The following is a 23,599-nucleotide window of genomic DNA, read 5'->3' as shown; positions in this document are numbered from 1 at the left end:
CGACAAAATGTAATTACTGAAAAGTAAAATAATCAAACGGCAATATGCCTCAACAATGGCATCAAAAATCTGTTCATAATGATTCAATATTATATTGAAAAATTAAATGAGATGAACAAAAATTAATAACGGAAAGAACTCTGTCGGCAGTATATTTTTTCCGTGTGTCTAATACAGCATAGTTGATTTTCGATACTAATTCTTCAATTCTTTCAAGATAAAGCAGACATCGTCTTTGTACTCATCAAACATCGTCATCAACCGCATGGTGTGAATCTCGGAGCAGGTCTCGAACTGGTACAAACAATCTCGGAAACGCTGAACCATACTGTAAATAAAATGTAGATATATATAGTTCAGAATAAAATCACCAAAATACCGAACTCGGAGGAAAATTCAAAACGGAAAGTCCCTAATCAAATGGTAAAAACAAAATCGAGAAAAAAAACACTTAAAACAAATGGATAGCAACTCTCATTTTCCTGACTTGTCATCGGGATTTTTTTTATGTAGAAAATGCATATTATGTTGGATTAAATCTGGTTTTATAGCTAGTTAAAACTCTCACTTGAATCGTGTATATTAGTCGCATAGAATTCCCTTTTTGGGACGACATCAAAAGTTCAATGTAGGACGAAAAATTTAATTCACATAGTTTTTTACCGACATTGATTTAAGTTTTTTCATCCTATATCGATCTTTTGATGTCGTCCCTTATTGAAAGCGATATGTAAACAAACAGACAAATAGGTAAACATGTCAAAATTGAGGTACAGCAGCCAATATTGTGTTCAGGTAATACATTTTTACGGGCAATCGGAGGTTTTAGATTTAAGTTTTTTTTTTGTTTGGATTGATTTTGTTTTGTTTTGTTTTTGTTTTGTTTTTTTACTGTTCTTATTGTTTGTTTACTTTTCTTGTATGCCATCTGTTTCATTGAGTTTTTATCTGTATTTTTGGGGGGCACGATCCAACTAACCAAGCGGACAGTACAATCTGCTTCCCATTACTGAGCACAATTATTAACTTCCGGTTAAAGATTTCAAATTTGGGATATTAATTCTCTTAAACTGGTTTTCTATGCAATGTTTTGTGAACCAGATATTAATATCGATGATTGCCCCTATGTTTATAACAGTGACGGGTTTTCTCGACAATCAGAGACTACTGTGGATTCACTAATATTCATTGAATACCAATGTTCGTGAATTTCTTGGGTAATAGAGAACCACGAGTTCAAATGTTCAACGAATTATAAAAATTTCTAAGGGATTGTATGAAGTCTTTCCCAAAACCACGAAATTAAACAATTTCGAATGTGCAATTTTAAATGAATCCACAGTATTATGTCATTTAAATAATGGAAATTTTATTACAAAATTTAATGTATTTTATATACCTGCACTGGTGTAATGTATGTCGACTTAGATATTGATATGCTCCTTCCATGCAGCTTACATATGTCACTAAAATGCTATTATCCTGGTTAGAACATTGAACCATCATATTGATATCTATAAATAACCACAATTACACAGAATAACACATTTACTCAACAGTATAGCTAATGGAAACACAACTTCCCACCAATCATATTGCGTAATCGATATATTCCAAAATATTTTCGACTTTTAACCCGATGTTAATTATATGTATTGCAGAGAAGAGATACTTGTATTGTATTTTTTTGTATTTTTTTTTTAACTTTTGACCAGTAGTAATATTTTTCATCTTTTGTCAAGAAATAATCATTCATCATATATAGCACGGTAGATGTAACAGTCTCCGGGACAAGTTTGCAATTCCGCTGAGTGCAAAAGTTGTCACCTTAATTTTTGGAGTTAAGTCAAAACAAAGTTGATAACTTGGTTGGTATTGGTTCCCTGATATTTGTCCTAAAAAAATTTGGCTCTAGCACCACTGTTGAAAAAGTTATGCCCCTTTTTTCAACAATTTCCTCAGAGGAAAAGTACTTTTCCTCAAGGGAAATCTAATTTCCCTGAAGGAAAAAGATTTTTCCTCAAGGGAAATTGTTTTTTCCTCAAGGGAAAAAGATTTCCCTTAGGGAATTTGCTGCATAATTATTTCCTTTGAGGAAATTCTATTTCCTTAGAGGAAATTCTTTTTCCTTAGAGGAAATTCTTTTTCCTTAGAGGAAATTCTTTTTCCTTTGAGGAAATTTGCAGCTTCAAATTTTCCTTCGAGGAAATTTGCAGCTTTAAATTTTCCTTTGAGGAAATACTTTTTCCTGTGAGGAAATTGTAGCTTCAAATTTTCCTTGGAGGAAATACTTTTTCCTGTGAGGAGATTTTTGACAAACACTTTTCCTTGGAGGAAAATTCAAGACAACAAATTTCCTCTGAGGAAATCATTGTATTTCAAATTTCCTCTAGGGAAATTTCTGAACATCAAATTTCCCTTAAGGAAATGTTTTTCCTCTATGAATCTCATAACAGTACAAACAGTATTAATATATTTTCTGCTAGACTGAATTATTGATACAAAAGATAATTAAAACTTTAATACTGTAATACAAATTTTCATGGTGAGTATTTAACATACAAAAACAAAAGGCTGAATGTTTAGCATGTTTAAGACCATACAATAATAAGCAAAACGCTATGAATAGCATACCATTTGTGATGTTATTAATATTGTGCTCATATTTGAATATTAAATAAAATAAACACTTTTCATGTCAAATTAACTTGTCTTCTGTTACAGCTGCTGTGTATTCAACCCCCTACATACATGTAACAGTTCAGTGCATAAGTAATTCAATCCACAAGACATCTTCCTTCAATTGGTTGAATAAATTGTTTGCAACATGTTCTTCAAACATCTTCTTTGTATATTTGATATGATGGAGCCATGTACATGAATGGATAAAGCAGGTGTTTATTTCGACAACAAACATGACAAAGACACTATTATTTTTGTTAATTTCTCCATAATCCATCAGTGAATATGAATGTAGGTTGTTACATTTTACACAATTGTGTTCTTTGATAGTACTCCATTTTGTTTATAGCAATTTTGTAGGATTTTTTTCTATTTCTTTTTCCAGAAAAACACACAGTTGAGTTCATTTCACATTAGTAATCCAATTAGCACATTATGTAAAAAAGTATTAACAATTAAAATTCCTCTTCAGTATAGACCTGCAGGACCTGTTGATGATCATAAAAACCAAGATATCTGACCTATAAATACACAAAATAAAAATAAAATGTTATAAATTGAGAAAAAAACAGCAATATAAATAAGCTTATTTTATCACGTTTTAATGAACATTTTGAGAAACTTTCATTTGATATTCTTACTTTTCATGCTTATGTGTTCTCTTATTTCAGTGCTTTGTGTAAAAGATTTAATATTCTTTGTTTAGTGCCTTGCAGGGATATTTAAAGTTGAGCCACTTGCAATAGTTGTTATAGAATGTTCATATGTTGTGTTAATATTTGAACCACTGTCCTATATTATGGTCAGGTTAAGTGCTCACAGACATGAGGCCTAAATTAATATATTGTTTGTTTCCCTAATCCCTATTCTGACAAGCCAGGTGTGGGTAGGTAGGTAGGTAAATAATTTTATTTTTCCCAAAAGCCTGAATATTATCTGATGATCCGGTAAGCCAGAAAAATCAGAAATGAATATAATAATATTTGGCTTAGTTTTGACAATAAAATTTTATGAGTAGGACCATTTTTGCAGGGTCGGTCGAGATTGGAGAAACAAACAATATTTTATATTAGGCATGATTTTTTTTTATTAATTGTTATTGCCTTTGAACAGAACATGTTGAAATAAATTGGATTGTTTAAATCTTTATTTGTTGGGATCTTTAATGAATGACCTATAAAGGAAGTGTTTACTCATTATTGAAGGCAGGCCCATGATTGACCTTTAATTTCTTGCATCCACTTCATTGAACTCTGGTGGATAAGTCACTCATTTACCATGTACCACATTTTCTTATTTTTATATGATTCATCATTCAAAGGCAATTTCTTTTATTACTGTAATTCAGAAATTATCCAAACTTTTTAGTAATGCGAATTATGTGACTGGGTGAGTATCGCAAAAATAAGAAATCATATTTTGATAACAGAAACATATATATATATATATCATGTTATGATATATATCTTTATGCAGTTTTTTTTGTAATCACAATAAGTTGTCCATTCCCTGAAAAATCTGAATTTACAGTATATAGAAGTGGTCTTACCATTTAGGCCTTGTTGTATTCTGTTTATCTTGTTTTGCGCTCATTTCTATTGTAACTGTTTATATTTTTCATTATTTTTCTATATTTCTTGTCCTATAAAACATAAAAAGGGTAAAAACTATTATTAAACATCAGTTTGTGTTTTTCTTTATATGCCATGTATGCAGTTATATTTAAAAAGAATGGAATATTTGTGCTTTTTCATTTCACAAACTTTTTGCCAGTCATGACTTTCGCAGACTTTCACCCTGGTCAATAGTTTAAAAACAAACATTCCCATACTTTTTCTTTGTGTTCGTACTAATTTTTCATTTGACAAAAAAGACATGATTCAACTATTCTGCTATAATTTGTTTCGCTTGACTACGTTAAACTCTGAAATATTGTTAACAGTATAATCAGTATGTCATGTATGTGTCTCACTCGTCAAAATTTCAAATTAATATATAAATAACCAATAAAAATGCTATGCATGGCTCAGCTTGATACAAACGTACAGGTTGAACCCAGAACAGTTTGGGCAAGTATGGACACAACATTCAAGCTCGATACAACTCTGAATTTTAAATTTTTATTGTGATTCAATAGTTGATGCAGCATAGGTTTCTGACACAGAATGAATGTGGTCCAAGTACTTAAAAAAAATTTAAATTGACAATTAACCTCCAAAATGGTCCAATATTCAAAATCTCAATACATGGTTAGATGCAGCATATCAACATGATCAAAGAAACCCAATAATTCATTTTTTGATGAAATCAAATAAAGTTAAATTTTTGACCCTTTAGAACTCAATGTGGACCAATTTGATAATGGGACAAAATATTAAAAATTCTTAAGGGTTCCGCGGAACCCAGTGTCTCGCCTACTTTGGCTGTTAATTGCCATGATTGCAGGCTCAATGAAAAAGAGGAAAAAAATCAATGAAAATATTCCTCTTGATACTATCTTTTGATTATAAGAAACTTCCATCCAAGTTTGGTAAAGTCCAGGATAGTTTATGAATCTAATAAATTTAAATGTTTTGAAAACTTTTACTGCAGATTGTATGTAATGTTAACTGGGAAAAACTAAGTCTATTTATAAGTAAAATACAGATACACAGGTACAAAGTGTTAACAAAATTTCCTTCTAGGTACTAGCTTTTGATCATAAACAAGCTTCTGTCTAAGTTTGGTACAAATCCAAAATAGAATAAGAAAGTTCATAATATTTTAAAAACTTTAACCACAGTGTGAATGTGTAGTTTCCTGTTAGAAAATCTAAGTCCATTTAAAATACAGAAAAAATGGATTTTTTTTTTTCAAGATTTACTTCTGGATACTATCTTATGATCATAAACAAGCTTCTGTCCAAGTTTGGTACAAACCCAGGATAATTTAAGAAAGTTATTTAAATTTGAAAAACTTTAACCATAAAGTGAATGTAATCTTTCCCCGCAGAAAAACTAAGTCCATTTATAAGTAAAATACGGAAAAAATGGAATTTTATTTTTACAAAATTTAATTCTAGATACTATCTAATGATCATAAACAAGCTTCTGTCCAAGTTTGGTAGAAATCCAATATAGTTTAAGAAAGTTATTTAAATTTGAAAAACTTTAACCCTAGAGTGAATGTAATTTTTTCCGGCAGAAAAACTAAGTCCATTTATAAGTAAAATACGGAAAAAATGGAATTTTATTTTTACAAAATTTAAATCTAGATACTATCTAATGATCATAAACAAGCTTCTGTCCAAGTTTGGTAGAAATCCAGTATAGTTTGAGAAAGTTATTAAAATTTCAAAAACTTTAACCACAGAGTGAATATTTGTGGACGCCGCCGACGACGCCGCCGACGCCGACGGAATGTAGGATCGCTATGTCTCGCTTTTTCGACAAAAGTCGAAGGCTCGACAAAAATCTTAACGAATGGTTAGATTCAGCATATCAAAGAGCCCCATATAATCAATTTTTGTTGAAATCAAACAAAGTAAAATTTTGGACCCCGATTTGGACCAACTTGAAATTTGGGCCCATAATAAAAAAATCTAAGTAAATATTCAGATTCAGCATATTAATCAGAACACCAAGAATTTAAATATTGTTAAAATCAAAATAAGTTTAATTTTGGACCCTTTGGACCTTAAGGTAGACCAATTTAAACAGGACCAAAAAAACTAGGAATCTTAATACACAGTTAGATTTGGCATAACAAAGAACTCCAATAATTCAATTTTATATAAAATCAAACAAAGTTTAATATTGGCCCCTTTTGGCCCCTAATTCATGTTATTCCTAATCTCTGAACAAAAACTCTGGTCACAAACCTTGTGTTTGAATTTCACAGATTTCTATTAACTTGTACTAAAGTAATTAAGCGGAAACTAAATGTCCTGGGACAACGACTACATGATAAAATTGAGAATGGAAAAAGGGAATGTGTCAAAGAGACAACAACCTGACCATAGATACAAGGGTTGGAATCCTTTTCTTTTACCGACCAATGCATTTGAATGGGAGATATAGTTGGAACCCCTCTTTACTCATAGTTGGGACCCCCCTTTGAAAATGGCTGGATCCGCCCCTGAGAAGCATTATAGAAAAATCTATAAGCTTTAACTCAAAATAAGGATCATTTTATTTTTAAAGGGCAGGCACAGATCCAGAGGGGGGTTCAAGGGATTGGAACCCCCCTTTTTTTGGATTATCAATGCATTTGAATGGGGACATGTAATTGGACCCCCCCCCCCCTCTTTCCCCTTTTGTCCTGGGTTAGAATCCCACCCACCCCTTTTTAAAATGACTGGATCCACCCCTTAAGGGTCTATAATTAAGTTTGACAACATCAGACATACTACTTTAACAAAAATAAATGCCACATTTCATCCAATTTAATTTCATCTCTTACTTGCTATTTCATCCATAATATTTAAAGAAATATAAATTTGGGAGTAGTATGATTTTAATTTGCAAGTTATTAACTATCCAAACTAGAGACCTAATCATGCTAATAGAGTAGATATACTTGACTAATTTAAATCAAACTTGGGGTGACTGGGAACAAAGATTTAAGGGAATAGATGCCAGTTTACCTACAATGACCTAGTTTCATAGCAATAGCATACATTAATAAAGACTACATGGTCACTCTTATGTTTAAATTTTGGGTGTTCATTTTTTAATGTTTAAAGCTAACAATTTCAACTACACACAAGTATCAAGATTTGATCCTACATTATTTGAATATTGAAAAAAAATAGCTTTTTAAATTTGGATCTAACGTTATATATAATTGTGTATGTCACATGGGTGTATTTTAATGTAAAGCATCTGAAAAATCATTAGCCGTCTCATATTAATTTCAGTTCTTCAAAAGGCAAATTTATATGAGCTTATGCTGAAAATAGAGATTTCTTATTGAGGAGAAATCCCTGCCCCCCTTTTTGTGTGAAAAATTTTGTTGATTACAGAAACATGACTGAGGCAACCATCCCCCATCTGAACCCCCCCCCCCCCCCCCCCTCCAAATAATTATGACGTCTTGAAAGGCTATTATATTTTTTTTCTACGTCGATGTTAGGCGTCTAAGAAAAAAAAAATAATAGCCTTTCAAGACGTCATAATTATTTGGACTACCCCCCCCCCTAATCACTCAGGTCATTGGTGAAGAGTTGTCACACAAAATAAATGATACCAAATATTCATATGAATATGTTTATATGTTTTTAGCTAGTGTAAGTCAGTCAGGAGAGGAGGCAACCATTTGATTTGTAGGGTGAAAAATGTGATTAATCTTGTTTGGTAAACTTGTGCTATAAATAAAAATTACCAATCCATTAAAAAATCCGTGAGCCCAATCTCATCCAATGAAATAGATTATTGTCTGTTTTCGAAGTTATATGGAAGTAAGTTAGTAGTCCAGATAAATATGACGCATTGCAAGGCATTTTTTCTGAGGAGAAGTGTAGAATGGGGGAATGGAACCAATAAATTGATCAGATCCGAAATGCCCTTCCCAGTGAAGGAGCACCTATTATTTTGTAGGTAATTATTATTAGTGTCGGTGGTCTCACAAGTAAATCAGAGTGAATATTGCATGCACATTAAAATTAGCAGAGAAGAGACAATTATCAACTTGTGTTTTATTAATTTTCTCGCAGTTATTTACGGTAAATCAGCTATATAGACATAGGAAGCTGTGGTGTATGTATATATAACACAAAACAGGTGTTCGGTTCTAGTACTATATAGTGGCTATAGTATATGACTTTTAAATAACAATTATCAATTATATCTGTATTCTGTGGCGGGTCGAAGGGGATGGAATCCGGGATTGGACTCCCCTAGCTTTTTGTGAGCAATCATTGCATAAATGATAATCTCGGGAATCCTCTCAAGTTCCTACAGAAAAAGGGAGAAGGTTTGGATCCATTAAAACGTTTAATCCCGCTGCAAATGTTTGCACCTGTCCTAAGTCAGGAATCTGATGTACAGTAGTTGTCGTTTGTTTATGTTATATATACGTGTTTCTCGTTTCTCGTTTTGTTTATATAGATTAGACCGTTGGTTTTCTCGTTTGAATGGTTTTACACTAGTAATTTTGGGACCCTTTATAGCTTGTTGTTCGGTGTGAGCCAAGGCTCCGTGTTGAAGGCCGTACTTTAACCTATAATGGTTTAATTTTTAAATTGTTATTTGGATGGAGAGTTGTCTCACACCACATCTTCCTATATCTATATACAAGGTGATAGGACGTTCCGTTGGAATAGGTTACCTGTGCGTCAGGAAAAGTTTTAATATAAGAACCTTAAATATATGTGAACAGGTCGGTAAAAACTCTCTTTTGACACATAGGTAGTGCACTGTTGCATTGAACACCAATCAAAACGCTAACAATATGTGAAAAGATAACGTTTTAACCTACACAATATATGAATAAGGTATACACTTTTGTAATCTAAATTATATGAAAAGGGTGAGGTAACAGAAACCCAGCGGCAATGACACCCCATATTTAATGGAGACATGTAGTTGGAACCCCCTTTATCATGACTAGATCCGCCCATGATTTTTACATGTAAATCAAGCCTCGGGTATTTGTTGGCATAATGGTAACCACGAAAGGGGGAGGGCTAATTAAAAGCACGAGGAATTATAAATATACAATTCAACAGGGGTAGAGTGCATGGAGGAATGGGAATTAAAATTGTCTCTTCACGATAATCGAAAAAAGTATCTTGCACGTTATTTTCATCATCTTGTCTGAAACACTCTGAATAATGAGCCTTAAGGCGAAAACAAGGCATGTGAAAAACTATAATAACATGCACTTCTTTTTTTATACGTTGTATGGACAAACCCATAAATCCCTCAAACAATTTGCTTGATTCATGTCATATCAAATAAATTACAGCGCGGAAAGGTATAAACTTTAATTTAATATCAAACCTAAATTTTTGTTATATTTTTCAATAAATTTTAAAATCTTAATTAGGCATGCGTGAGTTCCATTTCATGAGACCTACACAGATGTCTATAAAACAAATTAAAAATTATAAATACAGTTTTTCAATTCTTTCCGGCATAGATTAAAAAAAATATGTATATAATCTTTATACGAGTTTGGTTGAATTATTTCACTTCATTATAATGATAAATCTTTTAGTTCTTAAATTTTTGATTAAAAATGAATTTATCATTTTGATATCTAACGATAAACTTTTTAAATTGAAGTGACATGGTCAGTAACCTAATTAGTTGCATGGCTGATTACCATCTTACAGGTGACCCAGTAATTTTCCATATGACAGTAGCGTGTGCCCTCGGGGTTATATCGGGGTGTGTATAACTTATTTTCTGGGGAACATCCTGTCCACGTGTAGTACTTAGCATATATTGCAACAGATGGCATTAAACAAATTTTCTTTGTAGCATCGGAGGCAATTTCATGTTCGCCGACCACACAAAATATTTCACAAAAAAAGATATGATAAAATCAAAAGAAAAAGATAAAGAAATATTAACAAATAAAGGTGAAATTGAGTAAACGGGGATTCGTGTTTTTATGAGCTTATTTTCAGTGGACAACAATAAATGGAAGTTTTTAACGACCTTGTGTGACCTATAGTTGTTGATGTTTGTGTCATTTTGGTCTGTTGTGGATAGTTGTCTCATTGGCAATCATACCACATTTTTTTTTTAATATTGACTGGTTATATAAATGATACAATATATATATAGCCCTTGCACGGTCGGTCCAGTGGACATATTTCATACTAGATAACTTATACAGTAATTCTTTTTATATATATGACAATAATTGTCCAGATAATGTTGTTACAACATAATCCTTAATAATCCCATTGTTTACAAAAAAATCTGGGAACTCCTACATAAAATTTTACTATTTTACCTATAAAATTCAAAATGTAGGAATAGCCAGAATGAACCCATTGTGACACCTCCAGGTATCCAGGTAATCCATAACCAATTAGTGCGATGAAAGGATTAATCTTAAGTGTTAATTTGTTAATTAGCTAGTTATTGAAATAATAGACACTTTAAAAAAAAATTTGAGGTTCGTCATGGGGGTGGTCCAGTGCGCCGTGGGACCATCCCCTGGATCCGCCACTGGATCTGATACACGTACCTATAATGTACAGAATTTTGAACAGCTTCAAATATATGGGGTCCGTAGAAACACCACAAAGGACCTCCTTAGTGCACTAAGAACAAAAATGTGCACTAAGGACCTGATGGAATGATACAACTGTCACAAAGGATATGGCATATAGAAATAGACTTTGTAAAAGGAGAAGGTCCGGTAAGACACCTTTTAGGCCCCAAAATATAGCAGCTTTACAAAATTGTTAAAAGTAAACTTTTAGTTATTTTTTGGACAGTAGAATGCTTCAGCTTCATAAATATGGGCTTTTTTTGACAATACATGCATGGCACATATATCGGGTACTGGCACCATAAAGTCATGCTAAATGGCAAAAACCATCTGAAAAGTGACATTTTCCGGCATATTTGCTGGATTTTTCATATTTGAGCTTGAATCGGATCGTTTTTAATGACAAAATGAGTGAAAATCTTCCACAAACACTAATAAATCAAATAAAATAAACACTTAAGTGTTTCAAAAGTGGTCAAAATCTTTCGTCAGATGAACCTGAAATTTGAGGCCAAAATCGGTCCTAACCGGACCTACTCCTTTCATAATTTTAAATTATATCTTTTCTATAATGTTTTCTCGACACGTACCTCAAAAAGTTGATTGTCACCTTTAGTATAATCGGTAGAAATTCATGTTCGCTCAACCTTGAACCATGAATAATCTGCTAGTATACTGATTAAACATGTACTAGTATATGGTATTTCAAATTGTTCTCTATTTTTTTTCATTTGTTTGTTTCTGTCGTATTTATTCTGTCTGCTATATTTTTTACTTCTAAAGTAATACCGTATTTTCAACTCTTTTCAGTTTGGGATTTTTTCATCCTTTTAATTTTATAAAGACAAATAATTGTGAACACTTCACGGAAAAGTGAGGATTGATATTTGGTTGCCAATACTTCATTCATTTTTCTAATGTCAGGATCGAACTATGGCATTTATCAATATTTCGATTAAATAATTAAACTTATAGAATTATATATATATATACCCTTAAAAGTTTACTTAGAGTAACCATATGCCGGATGAACAAAAAGTGTGCCATTTATTGAAAAACATATGGTTTGGTATAACAAGAAAACTTCTCTAGCGTTCTAAACATTTCTCACATAACCCCTCCCTCCAAACCCCCACTTCAAGCTCTGGATCCGCGCTTGCCCATAGTGCTTATTACATTATAAAATAAAATGGTATTCGTCTTCAATTGTTGAAATAAAGATGAATTGTTAAAAAAAAAAGCATTGACACCAGTTTAAAGTTATCGTTCATAGAAAACAGTTATGATTTATTCTATAATTCTCTTTTTAAAACGTAAAATAATTTTACCTCTTGGAGTTTTTCTATATTACTTCTGTAATCGGATTTTGAAGAACCCCATGGACACCACATACTCTCAGCTCAAATGTCTTTCAAGGAATAATGATAGTATGTAAACTCTTGTGTTGTTAGTAAGGAAATAAAATATCAAAAGCCTTTGTTTCTCAATTTGTATATTAATAATAGAGTTTGTTAATTAAAAAAAAAGCTTGCTTAGCAATTTCCTTAAAAACTAAATATATATAATATTGATAAAAGGCAAAGTTTTAAAACACAAAATTTATTTTTTATTTTTCTTTCATAAACTTGAAATTATACCACGCTAAACCGTTAGGTTAACAACCATTGATTAATCAATAAGTAAGATCAAAAGACAATTGTTTGGATTAGGTTGATTGAACATGATGATTCGGGAATCCGCAATAAACCGTTGGTCACGTGGCGAGTGGCACGCGTTTATTAAAAAGTCATTTAACTTCAAAATTACAAAATCTATTGATACCTAACTTTATAGATATGAGGTTTTTAATCATACCCTCTTATATTCATGCTCGCTGTGATCTTAAAACATCAATTTAGTGTCCTTAATGCAAAAACTTTCTTCTTAGTGCACTAAGAAGTCTTTTGCAGTATTTCTACACACCGAAATATATGGCCTTATTATTGGTAATATACCATATTAGTGTCACTAATGGCTTAACGTGTTACCAAATTAAGAAGAAGAAATAGGCTCAAAACCGCATTTTTAACTTTAGATTTTTTTTCAATCCCAAAATAGAGAAGAGGTCCGGTATACAGACTAATTAAAAAGTCCAGATGAGAAGTTTAACTTTTAACTGTTTCTTGACGCATGCAAAAAAAATGCAGTACCTGGTTACAGTTGCTCATTGAGAAATTATCATCTTTCGATTAAATGATCTTCAATCTATATGCCAGGTCTTCATTTTAAAAGTTATAAAATCTAAATGTGAATTGATCTAAAATGTTCAATATTAATGAGTATTTTCGCTGTGAAATGAATCTAAGGTCGTCTAAAAGTATATACATGTGTATTTGACCCGACTACTGACTACATAGTAAACTATTCATTATGTATGTATAAGGGACTCGGAATTGTCGAGGCGTATTTTTTGTTGTGCCGTGAAAAAGCGAAATGAAGTTTAGCGGGACATGGGAAATGACAAAAATATCAGAATTGTTCACTTATATAGTGTAAGCGTAATGGCATCATGCGGGAATCTAAAAAAATAAAAAGTAACTAAGCGGGATCCGTGAACAGAACCCCAATGAGACCACCATTAGTTGTGACTTATTTTTGGTTCTTTTTAGTTCGTTTCTTTCCCCTACATTACTTGACCGTTTTTGTAAAACAACAGCACTCGAGGTCTGACAGTATTTTACCAAGAAATGCACAAAATATTCAAAAAGAAGGCCTAGAAAATTTAAATATTGGTATGCACACATACTCCCCTGTCAGCACAGACAATTATATTTTTGTAAACGCGCCAAACTCGTTTCTAATATTTATAATAGAACTGAAAAGAAAATTGAAATGGAAATGGGGAATGTATCAAAGAGATAACAACATGACCAAAGAGCAGATAACAGCCATAGGTCACCAATGGGTCTTCATTGCAACGAGAAAATCCCAAAACATGAGACTTGGGTGGATCCTGAGTCATATAAAGGGGTTCCTAACCCAGGACAAATTTGGGGGGGGGGGGGGGGTGGTAAACTACATGTCCCCATTCAAATGCATTGATCGTCCAGTACAGAAAGGGGGGGTTCCAACATGTCCAATCCTCAGCCCCCTGGATCCGTGCCTGTGAGGCATGCTTTAGCTTGCCATTAAACAAAAATGTATACTAGTTGAGTGATAATGGACGGACGTCATACTAAACTTTTCAATACAAAGAAAAAGAAACTAAAATAAAAATCATACAAAGGTCACAAAGGCCATAACTTCTGGCTCCTGAATAAGAAAAAGTGCAAAATGCAGTGGGGATAAAAGCCTTTACTGTAAATTCCTGAAATTACAATTATATAAATCATCTCGCATCTTTGTGCATTTCTTGAAATTGGTCATATTAATAAATGCATGCAATATTTTTAGAAAATTTCAATATATAGGCTTTTTTTAAAAAGTCAATCTTGTGCATGATTATCAATGATTATACTCGCACAATTAACACATGTGGTTCTCAAAACTCAAAGGTGTCTATGCTATTTATGACAACTTTTATACCCCCGCTTTCAAAAAAGGGGGTATACTGTTTTACCTCTGTAGGAACTACAATACAAGGATTTCTGAAATTTGGTTTCAGGGTTTATCTAAGTCATTTATACCGTGTGATGCGTTTTCAGATTGATCACTTGTCAACTTCCTGTTAACCGAACACTTGTATGATTTTACACATGATACTGAGCCAAGTTGAAAATTTTCGTCACATTTTTCTCAGGAACTACAATACAAGGATTTCTTAAATTTGGTTTTAGGATTTATATAAGTCAGCTATACCGTGTGATGCGTTTTCAGATTCATCACTCGACAACTTCCTGTTTACCGAACACTTGCATACTTTTACACTATTTATATTATCCACTTGCGGCGGGGGTATCATCAGTGAGCAGTAGCTTGCAGTTTCACTTGTTAATAAAGTATAAATTTACAAAATATGTTTAGAACTATATGATTTTTATGTTTTTTAGCATAGATATAGTAGGTCAGGATCTGCCAACTCTCACTGACTGACTGAGCACATAAATTCAACACTAGTTTTTTGGTGTTGCTTAGTGTTTTGTTTTGTTTTGTTTTTCTTTTCTGCATCTTATGTTTTGCCTTGGCATTGTCAGTTTCTCTTTCATTGCCTTTGTTTTTTTTGTTATGTTAAATAACAAGTCACATACATGACATATAATCATGATAATTAAGGTCCTTTTTAATTTTTAGGGATTTTAAATTTTTAATTTAAAGTTAGGGATTTTATTCATAAAAGGGGGGATTTTCCAGTACGTATACTATTAATAATGCTTTGAGCAATTTTAATGAAACTTGGTGAATTATTTTTGTATAACATAAACATGATAATTTTCCTTTTAATTTAAAAAAAAAATCTGATTTATGTCATTGTACTATCATGACTTGGGATTAGGATAGTCTCAAGAATGCTTTCACAAATTTTTATGAAACTTTGGTGAATTGTTTTTATATCTTGACATAAACACCCTTTTTAGTATTATGACCCAAAGTGGAGGGGGCATAATGTTTAACACTTGATCGTTTGTCCGTCTGTCCCAAAGTTGTTTTTTGTTCTCTTACATTACTTTAGTTTGCCTCAAACAAATTCAATTAAACTTTTACAAAAGCTTGTTATCACAATACTCAGATCAAGTTTGAATTTTGGTGATGTCAGTGTTACTGTACTAGAGTATCAGAGTTATGCCCCTTTAGAAATGGGGAAAATATGCTGAATTTTTGGTTTCCTGTTTTCTAAACTTTAGTTTGTCTCAACCAAATGTTATGAAATCAATACACAATGCTTATAACCACAAAATACAGATTAAGTTTGAATTTTGGTAGTGTCTCTTTTACTAAATTCTATAGTTATGTTCTTTAAAAATGGAAAAAAATTGTTTCAGCCTTCTAACTTAAGTTTCCCTCAACCAAATTTTATTAAACTTTAAAACAATACTCTTTATCACAATTTTAATCAGATCAATTTCAATTTTTAGTAGTAAAACTTTTACCGTTCTTCAGTTATGTTCCTTTAAAACTTTGAATAATATGCAAGCTGGAGTATCATTCCCTATTTATCATGTATATTTTTTTATAAGATGCAGAGTTAAGGAACTTTAGTTGTTGCAAAGTTATTTAAAATTTGTCCATTTTCAAAATCTTTGAAAGGTTTTAGAAATGTATTTGTTAAAAAAATCGCAGCCTTAAACTTATAGTCACTTGAGAGATCTATCATGTCTATAAATTGAGCCAAATTATATACATGTTTTATGTCAATGAATACCACTGTTTGTGCATGGTTTTTTTTTTGGAGGGCGGGGGTCTTATTTGCGCAGTGCTCATAGTTTTTTAGTCGATCAATAAAATTCATTTACAGCTTACAGACCAGCTATAAGGGCAAGAAGCTTATCAAGCACTCATGGTTTAGATTTTTATTAAACACACATTAATATACATATAAATGTACATTAAACAGAAAAAATATTGATGCAAGATGTCATTCAACTTTTACTCATTTATGTATAGGACAAGAACTATAGAAGGTACAGAGAAATAATATACAGCAGAAATGATAGGCAATGTAAAATTTGCAGAAGCCAACTAAACCTAAATGGTAAGGCACCTTTTAATTTTAAAAAGTTATTGAACTTGAAAGATGATTACTAGTATCATGATTACCATAAAAATTCAAAGATGTGGTATATTAAATATGAAAACTATCACGGCTTTGAGAAAGAAATTGTAGGCCTGTTACGACCTTCAATAATGAGAAAATCAATACCCTATACTATAGTCAAAGTATAAAAGACCTAAAGATGAAACATTGAAACAATTCAAACTGTAAAACTAATCATGCTAATTGCCTAGTTTATAACAAAATAAATTACAAAAAATAAATATGACCGGTATGAAACAACAACAACAACAACCACTAAATTTTAGTGTCAGACTAAACTGATAAAAGCTACAGGCTCTGAACTTTGGACAGGCACAATAGGAATATATGGCAAGGTTATATAAAAATAAGATGTGGTATGATTACCAATAAGACAACTCTCCACCAGACAACCAATGATGTAAATTTCCTGCAAACATGGACTTGACTACTGTAAATCAACTAATTTTTCGTGAATACTTTATCTTGCATTTTATACTTTCTAATCTACATCGCAGTTATTTATTTTTCTCGAGTTCGAGTTTACTTAATGTATTTTAATAAGGAAAGATACACATGAAAAACATTTATTGCTGTTTCTCTCTCCATTTATAACATTTTATTTGCTTTTTTTGTGTATTTATAGGTGATCAGACATCTCGGTTTTCATGATCAATAGGTCATTACTGAAGAGGAAACTTAAAGTTGAAATTTATTTACATAGTGCATAATTGGATTAATTTGAAATGGAATGTGTGCTTTCCTGCAAAAAAGAAATAGGAAATTTCAACATGTGATAATGACCATATAAAACAAAATGGAGTTCTATCATAGATACCCGAAAACACTATTGCTTAAAAGCAACAACATATCTTAATCAAAAGAAAGGAGAATGCAGAACAAATACTATTTTGTTGTTGAAAAAAGGAACACCAGTTTTATCCACTCATTTACATCGCTCCCTCATATCAAATATACAGAAGAAGATCATTGAAGAACAATTTGCAAAAATGATTTCTCTTAGAATTGAAGGGAATTGTTTAGTGAATGGAATAATGTATTCACTGAATTCTTACATAGTGGATTGAATAACTGTACACAAGCTGAAACAGAAGAAATTCTAATTTAAAATAACACGAAAAGTGTTTATTTTATTATTTAATCTGCAAATATATAAATATTTTTTTTAGAACACCACAAATGATATAATGACATTCAAATTGGTTGCTTATTATTGTATCGCATTGAAACAATTACAAAGAAAACAGAAGCATTTGCTCCAAAAAAATTATAAATCAAAGTTAAATTTATATAAAAAGTATAAACAATACCTAGATCTAAACAGTCAGACTGTATTATTTTCAATGTCATTAAAATTGTGAGTCAAACATTTATTATTAAATTTTTAAATATCATTTGCATCAATTCTACAGTCTTTTAATAATTATATTCATACTGTTTGTATACATGGTGTAGTGAAGAAATGTTTAACAAGTAAAAATAAGGAAAAACATTTCCTTAAGGGAAATTTGATGTTCAGAAATTTCCTTAGAGGAAATTTGAAGAACAATGATTTCCTCAGAGGAAATTTGTTTTCTTGAATTTTCCTCCAAGGAAAAGTGTTTGTCAAAAATTTCCTCACAGGAAAAAGTATTTCCTCAAAGGAAAATGTGAAGCTACAAATTTCCTCACAGGAAAAAGTATTTCCTCAAAGGAAAATTTGAAGCTGCAAATTTCCTCAAAGGAAAAAGAATTTCCTCTAAGGAAAAAGAATTTCCTTTAAGGAAATAGAATTTCCTCAAAGGAAATAATTATGCAGCAAATTCCCTAAGGGAAATCTTTTTCCCTTGAGGAAAAAACAATTTCCCTTGAGGAAAAATCTTTTTCCTTCAGGGAAATTTGATTTCCCTTGAGGAAAAGTACTTTTCCTCTGAGGAAATTGTTGAAAAAAGGGGCATAACTTTTTCAACAGTGGTGCTAGAGCCAAAATTTTTTAGGACAAATATCAGGGAACCAATACCAACCAAGTTATCAACTTTGTTTTGACTTAACTCTAAAAATTAAGGTGACAACTTTTGCACTCAGCGGAATTGCAAACTTGTCCCGGAGACTGTTATGTGATCTAGTTAAAAAAAAGGATAAAAGCTTCAATAGATAACGTATCACAAGCCAGTCAACACTGAGATTGTGAGTTCAAATCCCGAATGGAGCAGGTGAAACTACAGACGGTCGGTGATTTTCTCCGTGCATTCCCGCTTCCTCCACCAAAAAAACTGACCGTCAAGAAAGAGCCAGTTGTATTCATGGTGGCTTTAAACACCAACCTACCAATCAATCAATCAAAAGATGACGCATGCGACTTGCATCTCTACCATATTTTACACATTGCATAAAGTTACTCCACACTAAAACATTATTAAATTGTTTTATGTCCTATGGTCTTTGACACATTCCCCATTTCGATTCTCAATTTTAATTTAAATTTTACCATCACTATATGTATTATTTAAAGATATATATGGATTCTGATCAGACATAACATATGTGTAGCATTACCACATAGTACTGAATTCTTATATGAACGTTGCATGAAAAGTGTGTTGGCGGCTATTGTGGTTCAAGAATGGCAGTTTGAGTACACAAAAGATTTGTTTAGCAGTTATGATCGGGTCAATGAAATAACTGCCTAATGATTACACTACTCACCCGCTTCATAAGAGTCACACAATGCCGAGGTTAATCGAATAAAGGAGTCTGCAATCTTAACCATTTTGGATGGACAGTGAGATTGTAGATATGTGTAACTGTTCTGTAAACAGGTAGATACCCCTTCCAAATAACTGTAAGTAATGTATTCTGAATAATATTGTATTATAATAAAAAAAACAACAAACAAAACACCATCAAGCAAACATTTTTTTGAATATATTTGCGAAACTATTTCGGTGCGTCATAAACAGCTCATATTTATGTAGCAGAAGCATTCTAATTTCCAAAATATAGTTTAAAGATTACATTTTCACAATTTTCTAAAACTGCTATATTTTGGAGCTCATATTTATGTAGCAGAAGCATTCTAATTTCCAAAATATAGTTTAAAGATTACATTTTCACAATTTTCTAAAACTGCTATATTTTGGAGCCAAATGGGGTCTTACTGAAACCACTCCTTTATCCAGATCTTCTTTTTCTGCACAAATCTTTCACTTAGTCCTGTTGTTTTACAACACTAGAGAGGTATATATTCAACGACTTGTGGTGCAAAATTTAAATATAGTTACATCAATGAAATTGTAGATACAATTACGCAAATAGTAAAAAGCTTAATCAACACGAGTTCTAAAATACAAAAGGTGTCGAAAGCATGCGAACACAAATCTTATAATCCAATGAATCATTCCATACAACGTAAATTAGCAACGGTGATACTTTTCATCTTAAGCATTTATTCGATGGTTTGAAAAGCCAAAAATGTTATACAATGTACACAACGTGTGTTACTTTTGGATCATTAACTGCTTTCCATATGTGGTGTGTTGTATGACTTTTGTATGTGTTTTGACCTAGTCAATGGTTTTATTATACTACTGGCTTGTTCTTTCCCATGGCCAATCGGAATCATTCCCCTCTTTTCAACGTATGATATCTATTTATTGATCCTTAAAATTACTTTTACCATAATCGGATGGATAATCATTTGCCTTATTTGTAAATACTCATGCATTCCGTGATAGTTAATGACCAGATTGGTTCCACTTACATTTAGAAACATTACAGGTTGATAAACCAAGGAAGAGATGAATAAAGTTGTATTTGGCACATTTAGAGGAATTGTTACTCTTACGTTTCATAAATTGTTGACTTCCAAATATTATACAATGTACACAACGTGTGTTACTTTGGGATCATTAACTGCTTTCCATATTTGGTGTGTTGTATGACTTTTGTATGTGTTTATGACCTAGTCAATGGTTTTATTATACAACTGGCTTGTTCTTACCCATGGCCAATCGGAATCATTCCCCTCTTTTCAACGTAAAATATCTGTTTATTGATCCTTAAAATTACTTTAACCATAATCGGATGGATAATCATTTGCCTTATTTGTAAATACTCATGCATTCCGTGATAGTTAATGACCAGATTGGTTCCACTTACATTTAGAAACATTACAGGTTGATAAACCAAGGAAGAGATGAATAAAGTTGTATTTGGTACATTTAGAAAAATTGTTACTCTTACGTTTCATAAATTGTTGACCTCCAAATGTCTTCATCTGAGCACCAGGATTGATTCTTTTAATTTGAAAAACGCGCAACTGTAGCACCAAACGTGTCGATAGAGCACTTTATCAACGTGGAAGAGATTCTTCATATAATCGATATGTAAGAATTAGTTTTAGATAAATGATATGCACTCTAAATAGCAAAGAAATGAAAAGCTATCTTTTAATTTGTTTGTCTATTTTTTTGTATTCCTTAAAATCTTATCGCCTATAATTCTCACTTTGATATATTTATCACACCATTTTTCTGTATTTTTCACTTTGGTGTTTTTTCTCTATTCTGTAGACATCTCCCAAACCCCCTTCATACCTGCAAATATCCTTTACAATGTCTGTATCAACAGATGTTCTAAATGCATTGTGGACGTCAGTCAGTTCCAGCATTGTGCCATTAGCAGCAAAACTGTATATGTAATCATCTAGTGCAGGTACTTTTTGACATTTGAAAAGATTGACAAAATTTTCTACACAATTATCACTTGCTGGTAAAAGAGGTAGTGAATGTGCATCACCTAGAATAAACACAAACTTTTTATGATTCAATAAGACATAGACACAAAGAAAAGCAACAGTGGTTTTCCAATTTTCAATTTTTACGATTTCCAAGAAGCGATAAAACGTTTGTCGGCATCTTAATATAAAACGAATTTCATAAGTTTTGATATCAATGGCATGTAATGTAACCATTGCCCAAATATAACATTTCTTAATTGCCAAAAATTAAATTATTTAGCTTGTGTGAGAAATTTAACCGGAGACGTCATGATTTTATTGATTTTTTTAGATAATATTTTTTTTCCCCATGACGTTACTAAACAAAAAAAGACAAAATCAATTACGGGATTTTTTTAAAAATGAATACCAGGTGAAACTGGTTCTTTGAAACGCATTTCGTTACATAAGTGTACGTACCTTTCAGAACTAAAAGTGATAAAGCCAATAGAAACAACATTCTAAAACGTTTGAACAATTTGAAAATCTTTCTTATTTATACGCCTCAATTTATAACATGTGTAATGTAACTCAACTTACGTTGGTGTGATACACTGAACGTAAACCTTTAAGTGGTTAGGGCACGTCTAATTTAGATAAGTACATTATTGTTGGTGTTGTATGCACGTAATATTCAACTTACACTGCTACAAATTACTTTAATTTGACAATTGTCATCAATTTGCCTCAATTTGATTCGAACAAATTGTCAAAATCTAAGCCAACCCTTATATTTGATAGCTCATCATATAATCATGATAATGTTGTTACAAATAATTTTTTACATGAATGTAAAAAAATAAGAAAAAAATAGAGAGAAAATTTAAAGAATACGGCAGTGAAATAGAAATTTAATTTCAAACAAAAATATTACTATTGGTCAATTTGTAAACTGTAGTGGTCAATACTAATAATGTCCTGATAAACATGATAAAGGGGGTTTAATTTTTGTCAACTGTTTAAAATAAAAGCGGATTCAAGTTTTATATAGGGCTGTGGGTATTGCACAAATGTCTCGCATTGAGGCAATTGTTTAATCATTTGTGTAATAGACTAGTGTGATGTCTAAAGATTATCACAAAATAAAGTCTTATTTGAGACTGTAATTTCTTTAAAAATCGAAAAAAATGTATTAAAAATATCATAAAATTGACTTCGCCCTTTCCATTTTTCAACGATTTTGAAAATGACATCTGTAAAGTGATGTAAAATACACGATTTACCGCAAAATTATATCTATATTTGTCATATTGGCTAATGTCAACCTACAAAGGGTTAAACATACTAAATGTATTATTATTGTCTGAATGGAATAAATTCATTGCTCTTAAATAAATTGTCACCGTTTATTGTATCTTTTTACACGATATGTAGCTGTACATTGTAGTTCATTGTATAATGATCGTAATATATATTATTATAAAACTAATGTGTGAAATTTATATGTTTTATAATGGATTGAAACGTTGGTTTCTCTTAAACATATATAAAGCCTCGGTCACACCTTACCGGATAGCTCGAACGGACGCCTAACGAATAAAAAAAAAAGTTATCCGTTGACAAAATTTTTATCCGTTGGGAGTCCGTTTGGTGTACTAACGGACATGTAACGAATGCCTAACGGACACACAAAGGACATCGAATTTACGTGAAACGGATACGTACCGGACAGAACAGACGTCGAACGTACATTCAACGGACGAGTATCGGATAAAACGGACACCTAACGGAAGCGTAACGGATAAAACGGATGAACAAAATATTCTGAAAATATAAGGCAATGAACCATCTAAAAATTACAGGCAATAAACCATGAGAAATTTCAATTGGCATTTGTCCGTTTTACATCCGGTAGGCATCCGTTTTATCCGTTATCATTCCGTTAATGTCCGTTTCACATCCGTTTTATCCGTTAGGCGTCCGGTAGACGTCCGTTGGTGAATTGGTCTTCCTGTTCTCCAACGGATGCATAACGGACACGTAACAGATACAAAACGGAGGAGTACCGTACAAAACGGACGTCTAACGGACGTTCAACGGACATTTTATCCGTTGGACGTCCGTTCAAAATTTTGAACATGCTCAAAATTTTCCACCGGACAGCACAGACGTCAACGGATAAAACGGACGCTTAACGGACGCCTAACGGATATGGACGGACGCATAACGGATAAGAACGGACGTCTAACGGACATAAACGGATTGAAAAAAAGTTATCCGTT

The 23,599-nt window shown here is 32.0% G+C and overlaps 1 protein-coding gene and 2 long non-coding RNA genes across 3 annotated transcripts; 1 reads left to right on the top strand and 2 right to left on the bottom strand.

Annotated features, from left to right (window-relative positions):
- On the bottom strand, positions 1–21,918 carry LOC134726771 (uncharacterized). The gene is made up of 5 exons (XM_063591185.1): positions 21,798–21,918; positions 21,196–21,397; positions 19,307–19,440; positions 1,400–1,514; positions 1–328 (listed from the first exon to the last, which is right to left on the bottom strand). Exons 1-5 carry the CDS (start codon positions 21,835–21,837, stop codon positions 196–198), a joined length of 624 nt encoding a protein of 207 aa, XP_063447255.1. The 5' UTR covers positions 21,838–21,918; the 3' UTR covers positions 1–195.
- Positions 2,839–8,352, bottom strand: LOC134726770 (uncharacterized). Its single transcript, XR_010108634.1, has 3 exons — positions 8,044–8,352; positions 4,232–4,324; positions 2,839–3,203 (listed from the first exon to the last, which is right to left on the bottom strand). It is a non-coding gene; the product is annotated as an uncharacterized LOC134726770 (long non-coding RNA).
- Positions 13,550–17,971, top strand: LOC134724506 (uncharacterized). Its single transcript, XR_010108440.1, has 3 exons — positions 13,550–13,661; positions 16,471–16,558; positions 17,247–17,971. It is a non-coding gene; the product is annotated as an uncharacterized LOC134724506 (long non-coding RNA).
- Positions 21,919–23,599: the final 1,681 nt, after the last annotated feature.

The sequence above is a fragment of the Mytilus trossulus genome, chromosome 7 (genome assembly GCF_036588685.1).
Source record: "Mytilus trossulus isolate FHL-02 chromosome 7, PNRI_Mtr1.1.1.hap1, whole genome shotgun sequence".
NCBI lineage: Eukaryota > Metazoa > Mollusca > Bivalvia > Mytilida > Mytilidae > Mytilus > Mytilus trossulus.
Note: the sequence above shows the minus strand (reverse complement) of the source record. Positions and strands in the feature narration are given on the sequence as shown.

Bases quoted from the DNA above. Each gene is read 5' to 3' on its own strand.
- LOC134726771 (XM_063591185.1), bottom strand. From the start codon at position 21,837: ATGTTGTTTCTATTGGCTTTATCACTTTTAGTTCTGAAAG. The intron at 21,398-21,797 runs GTACGTACACTT...TGTTTATTCTAG, and splicing joins ATCACTTTTAGTTCTGAAAG to GTGATGCACATTCACTACCT. The intron at 19,441-21,195 runs GTATGAAGGGGG...CATTACTTACAG, and splicing joins ATTGTAAAGGATATTTGCAG to TTATTTGGAAGGGGTATCTA.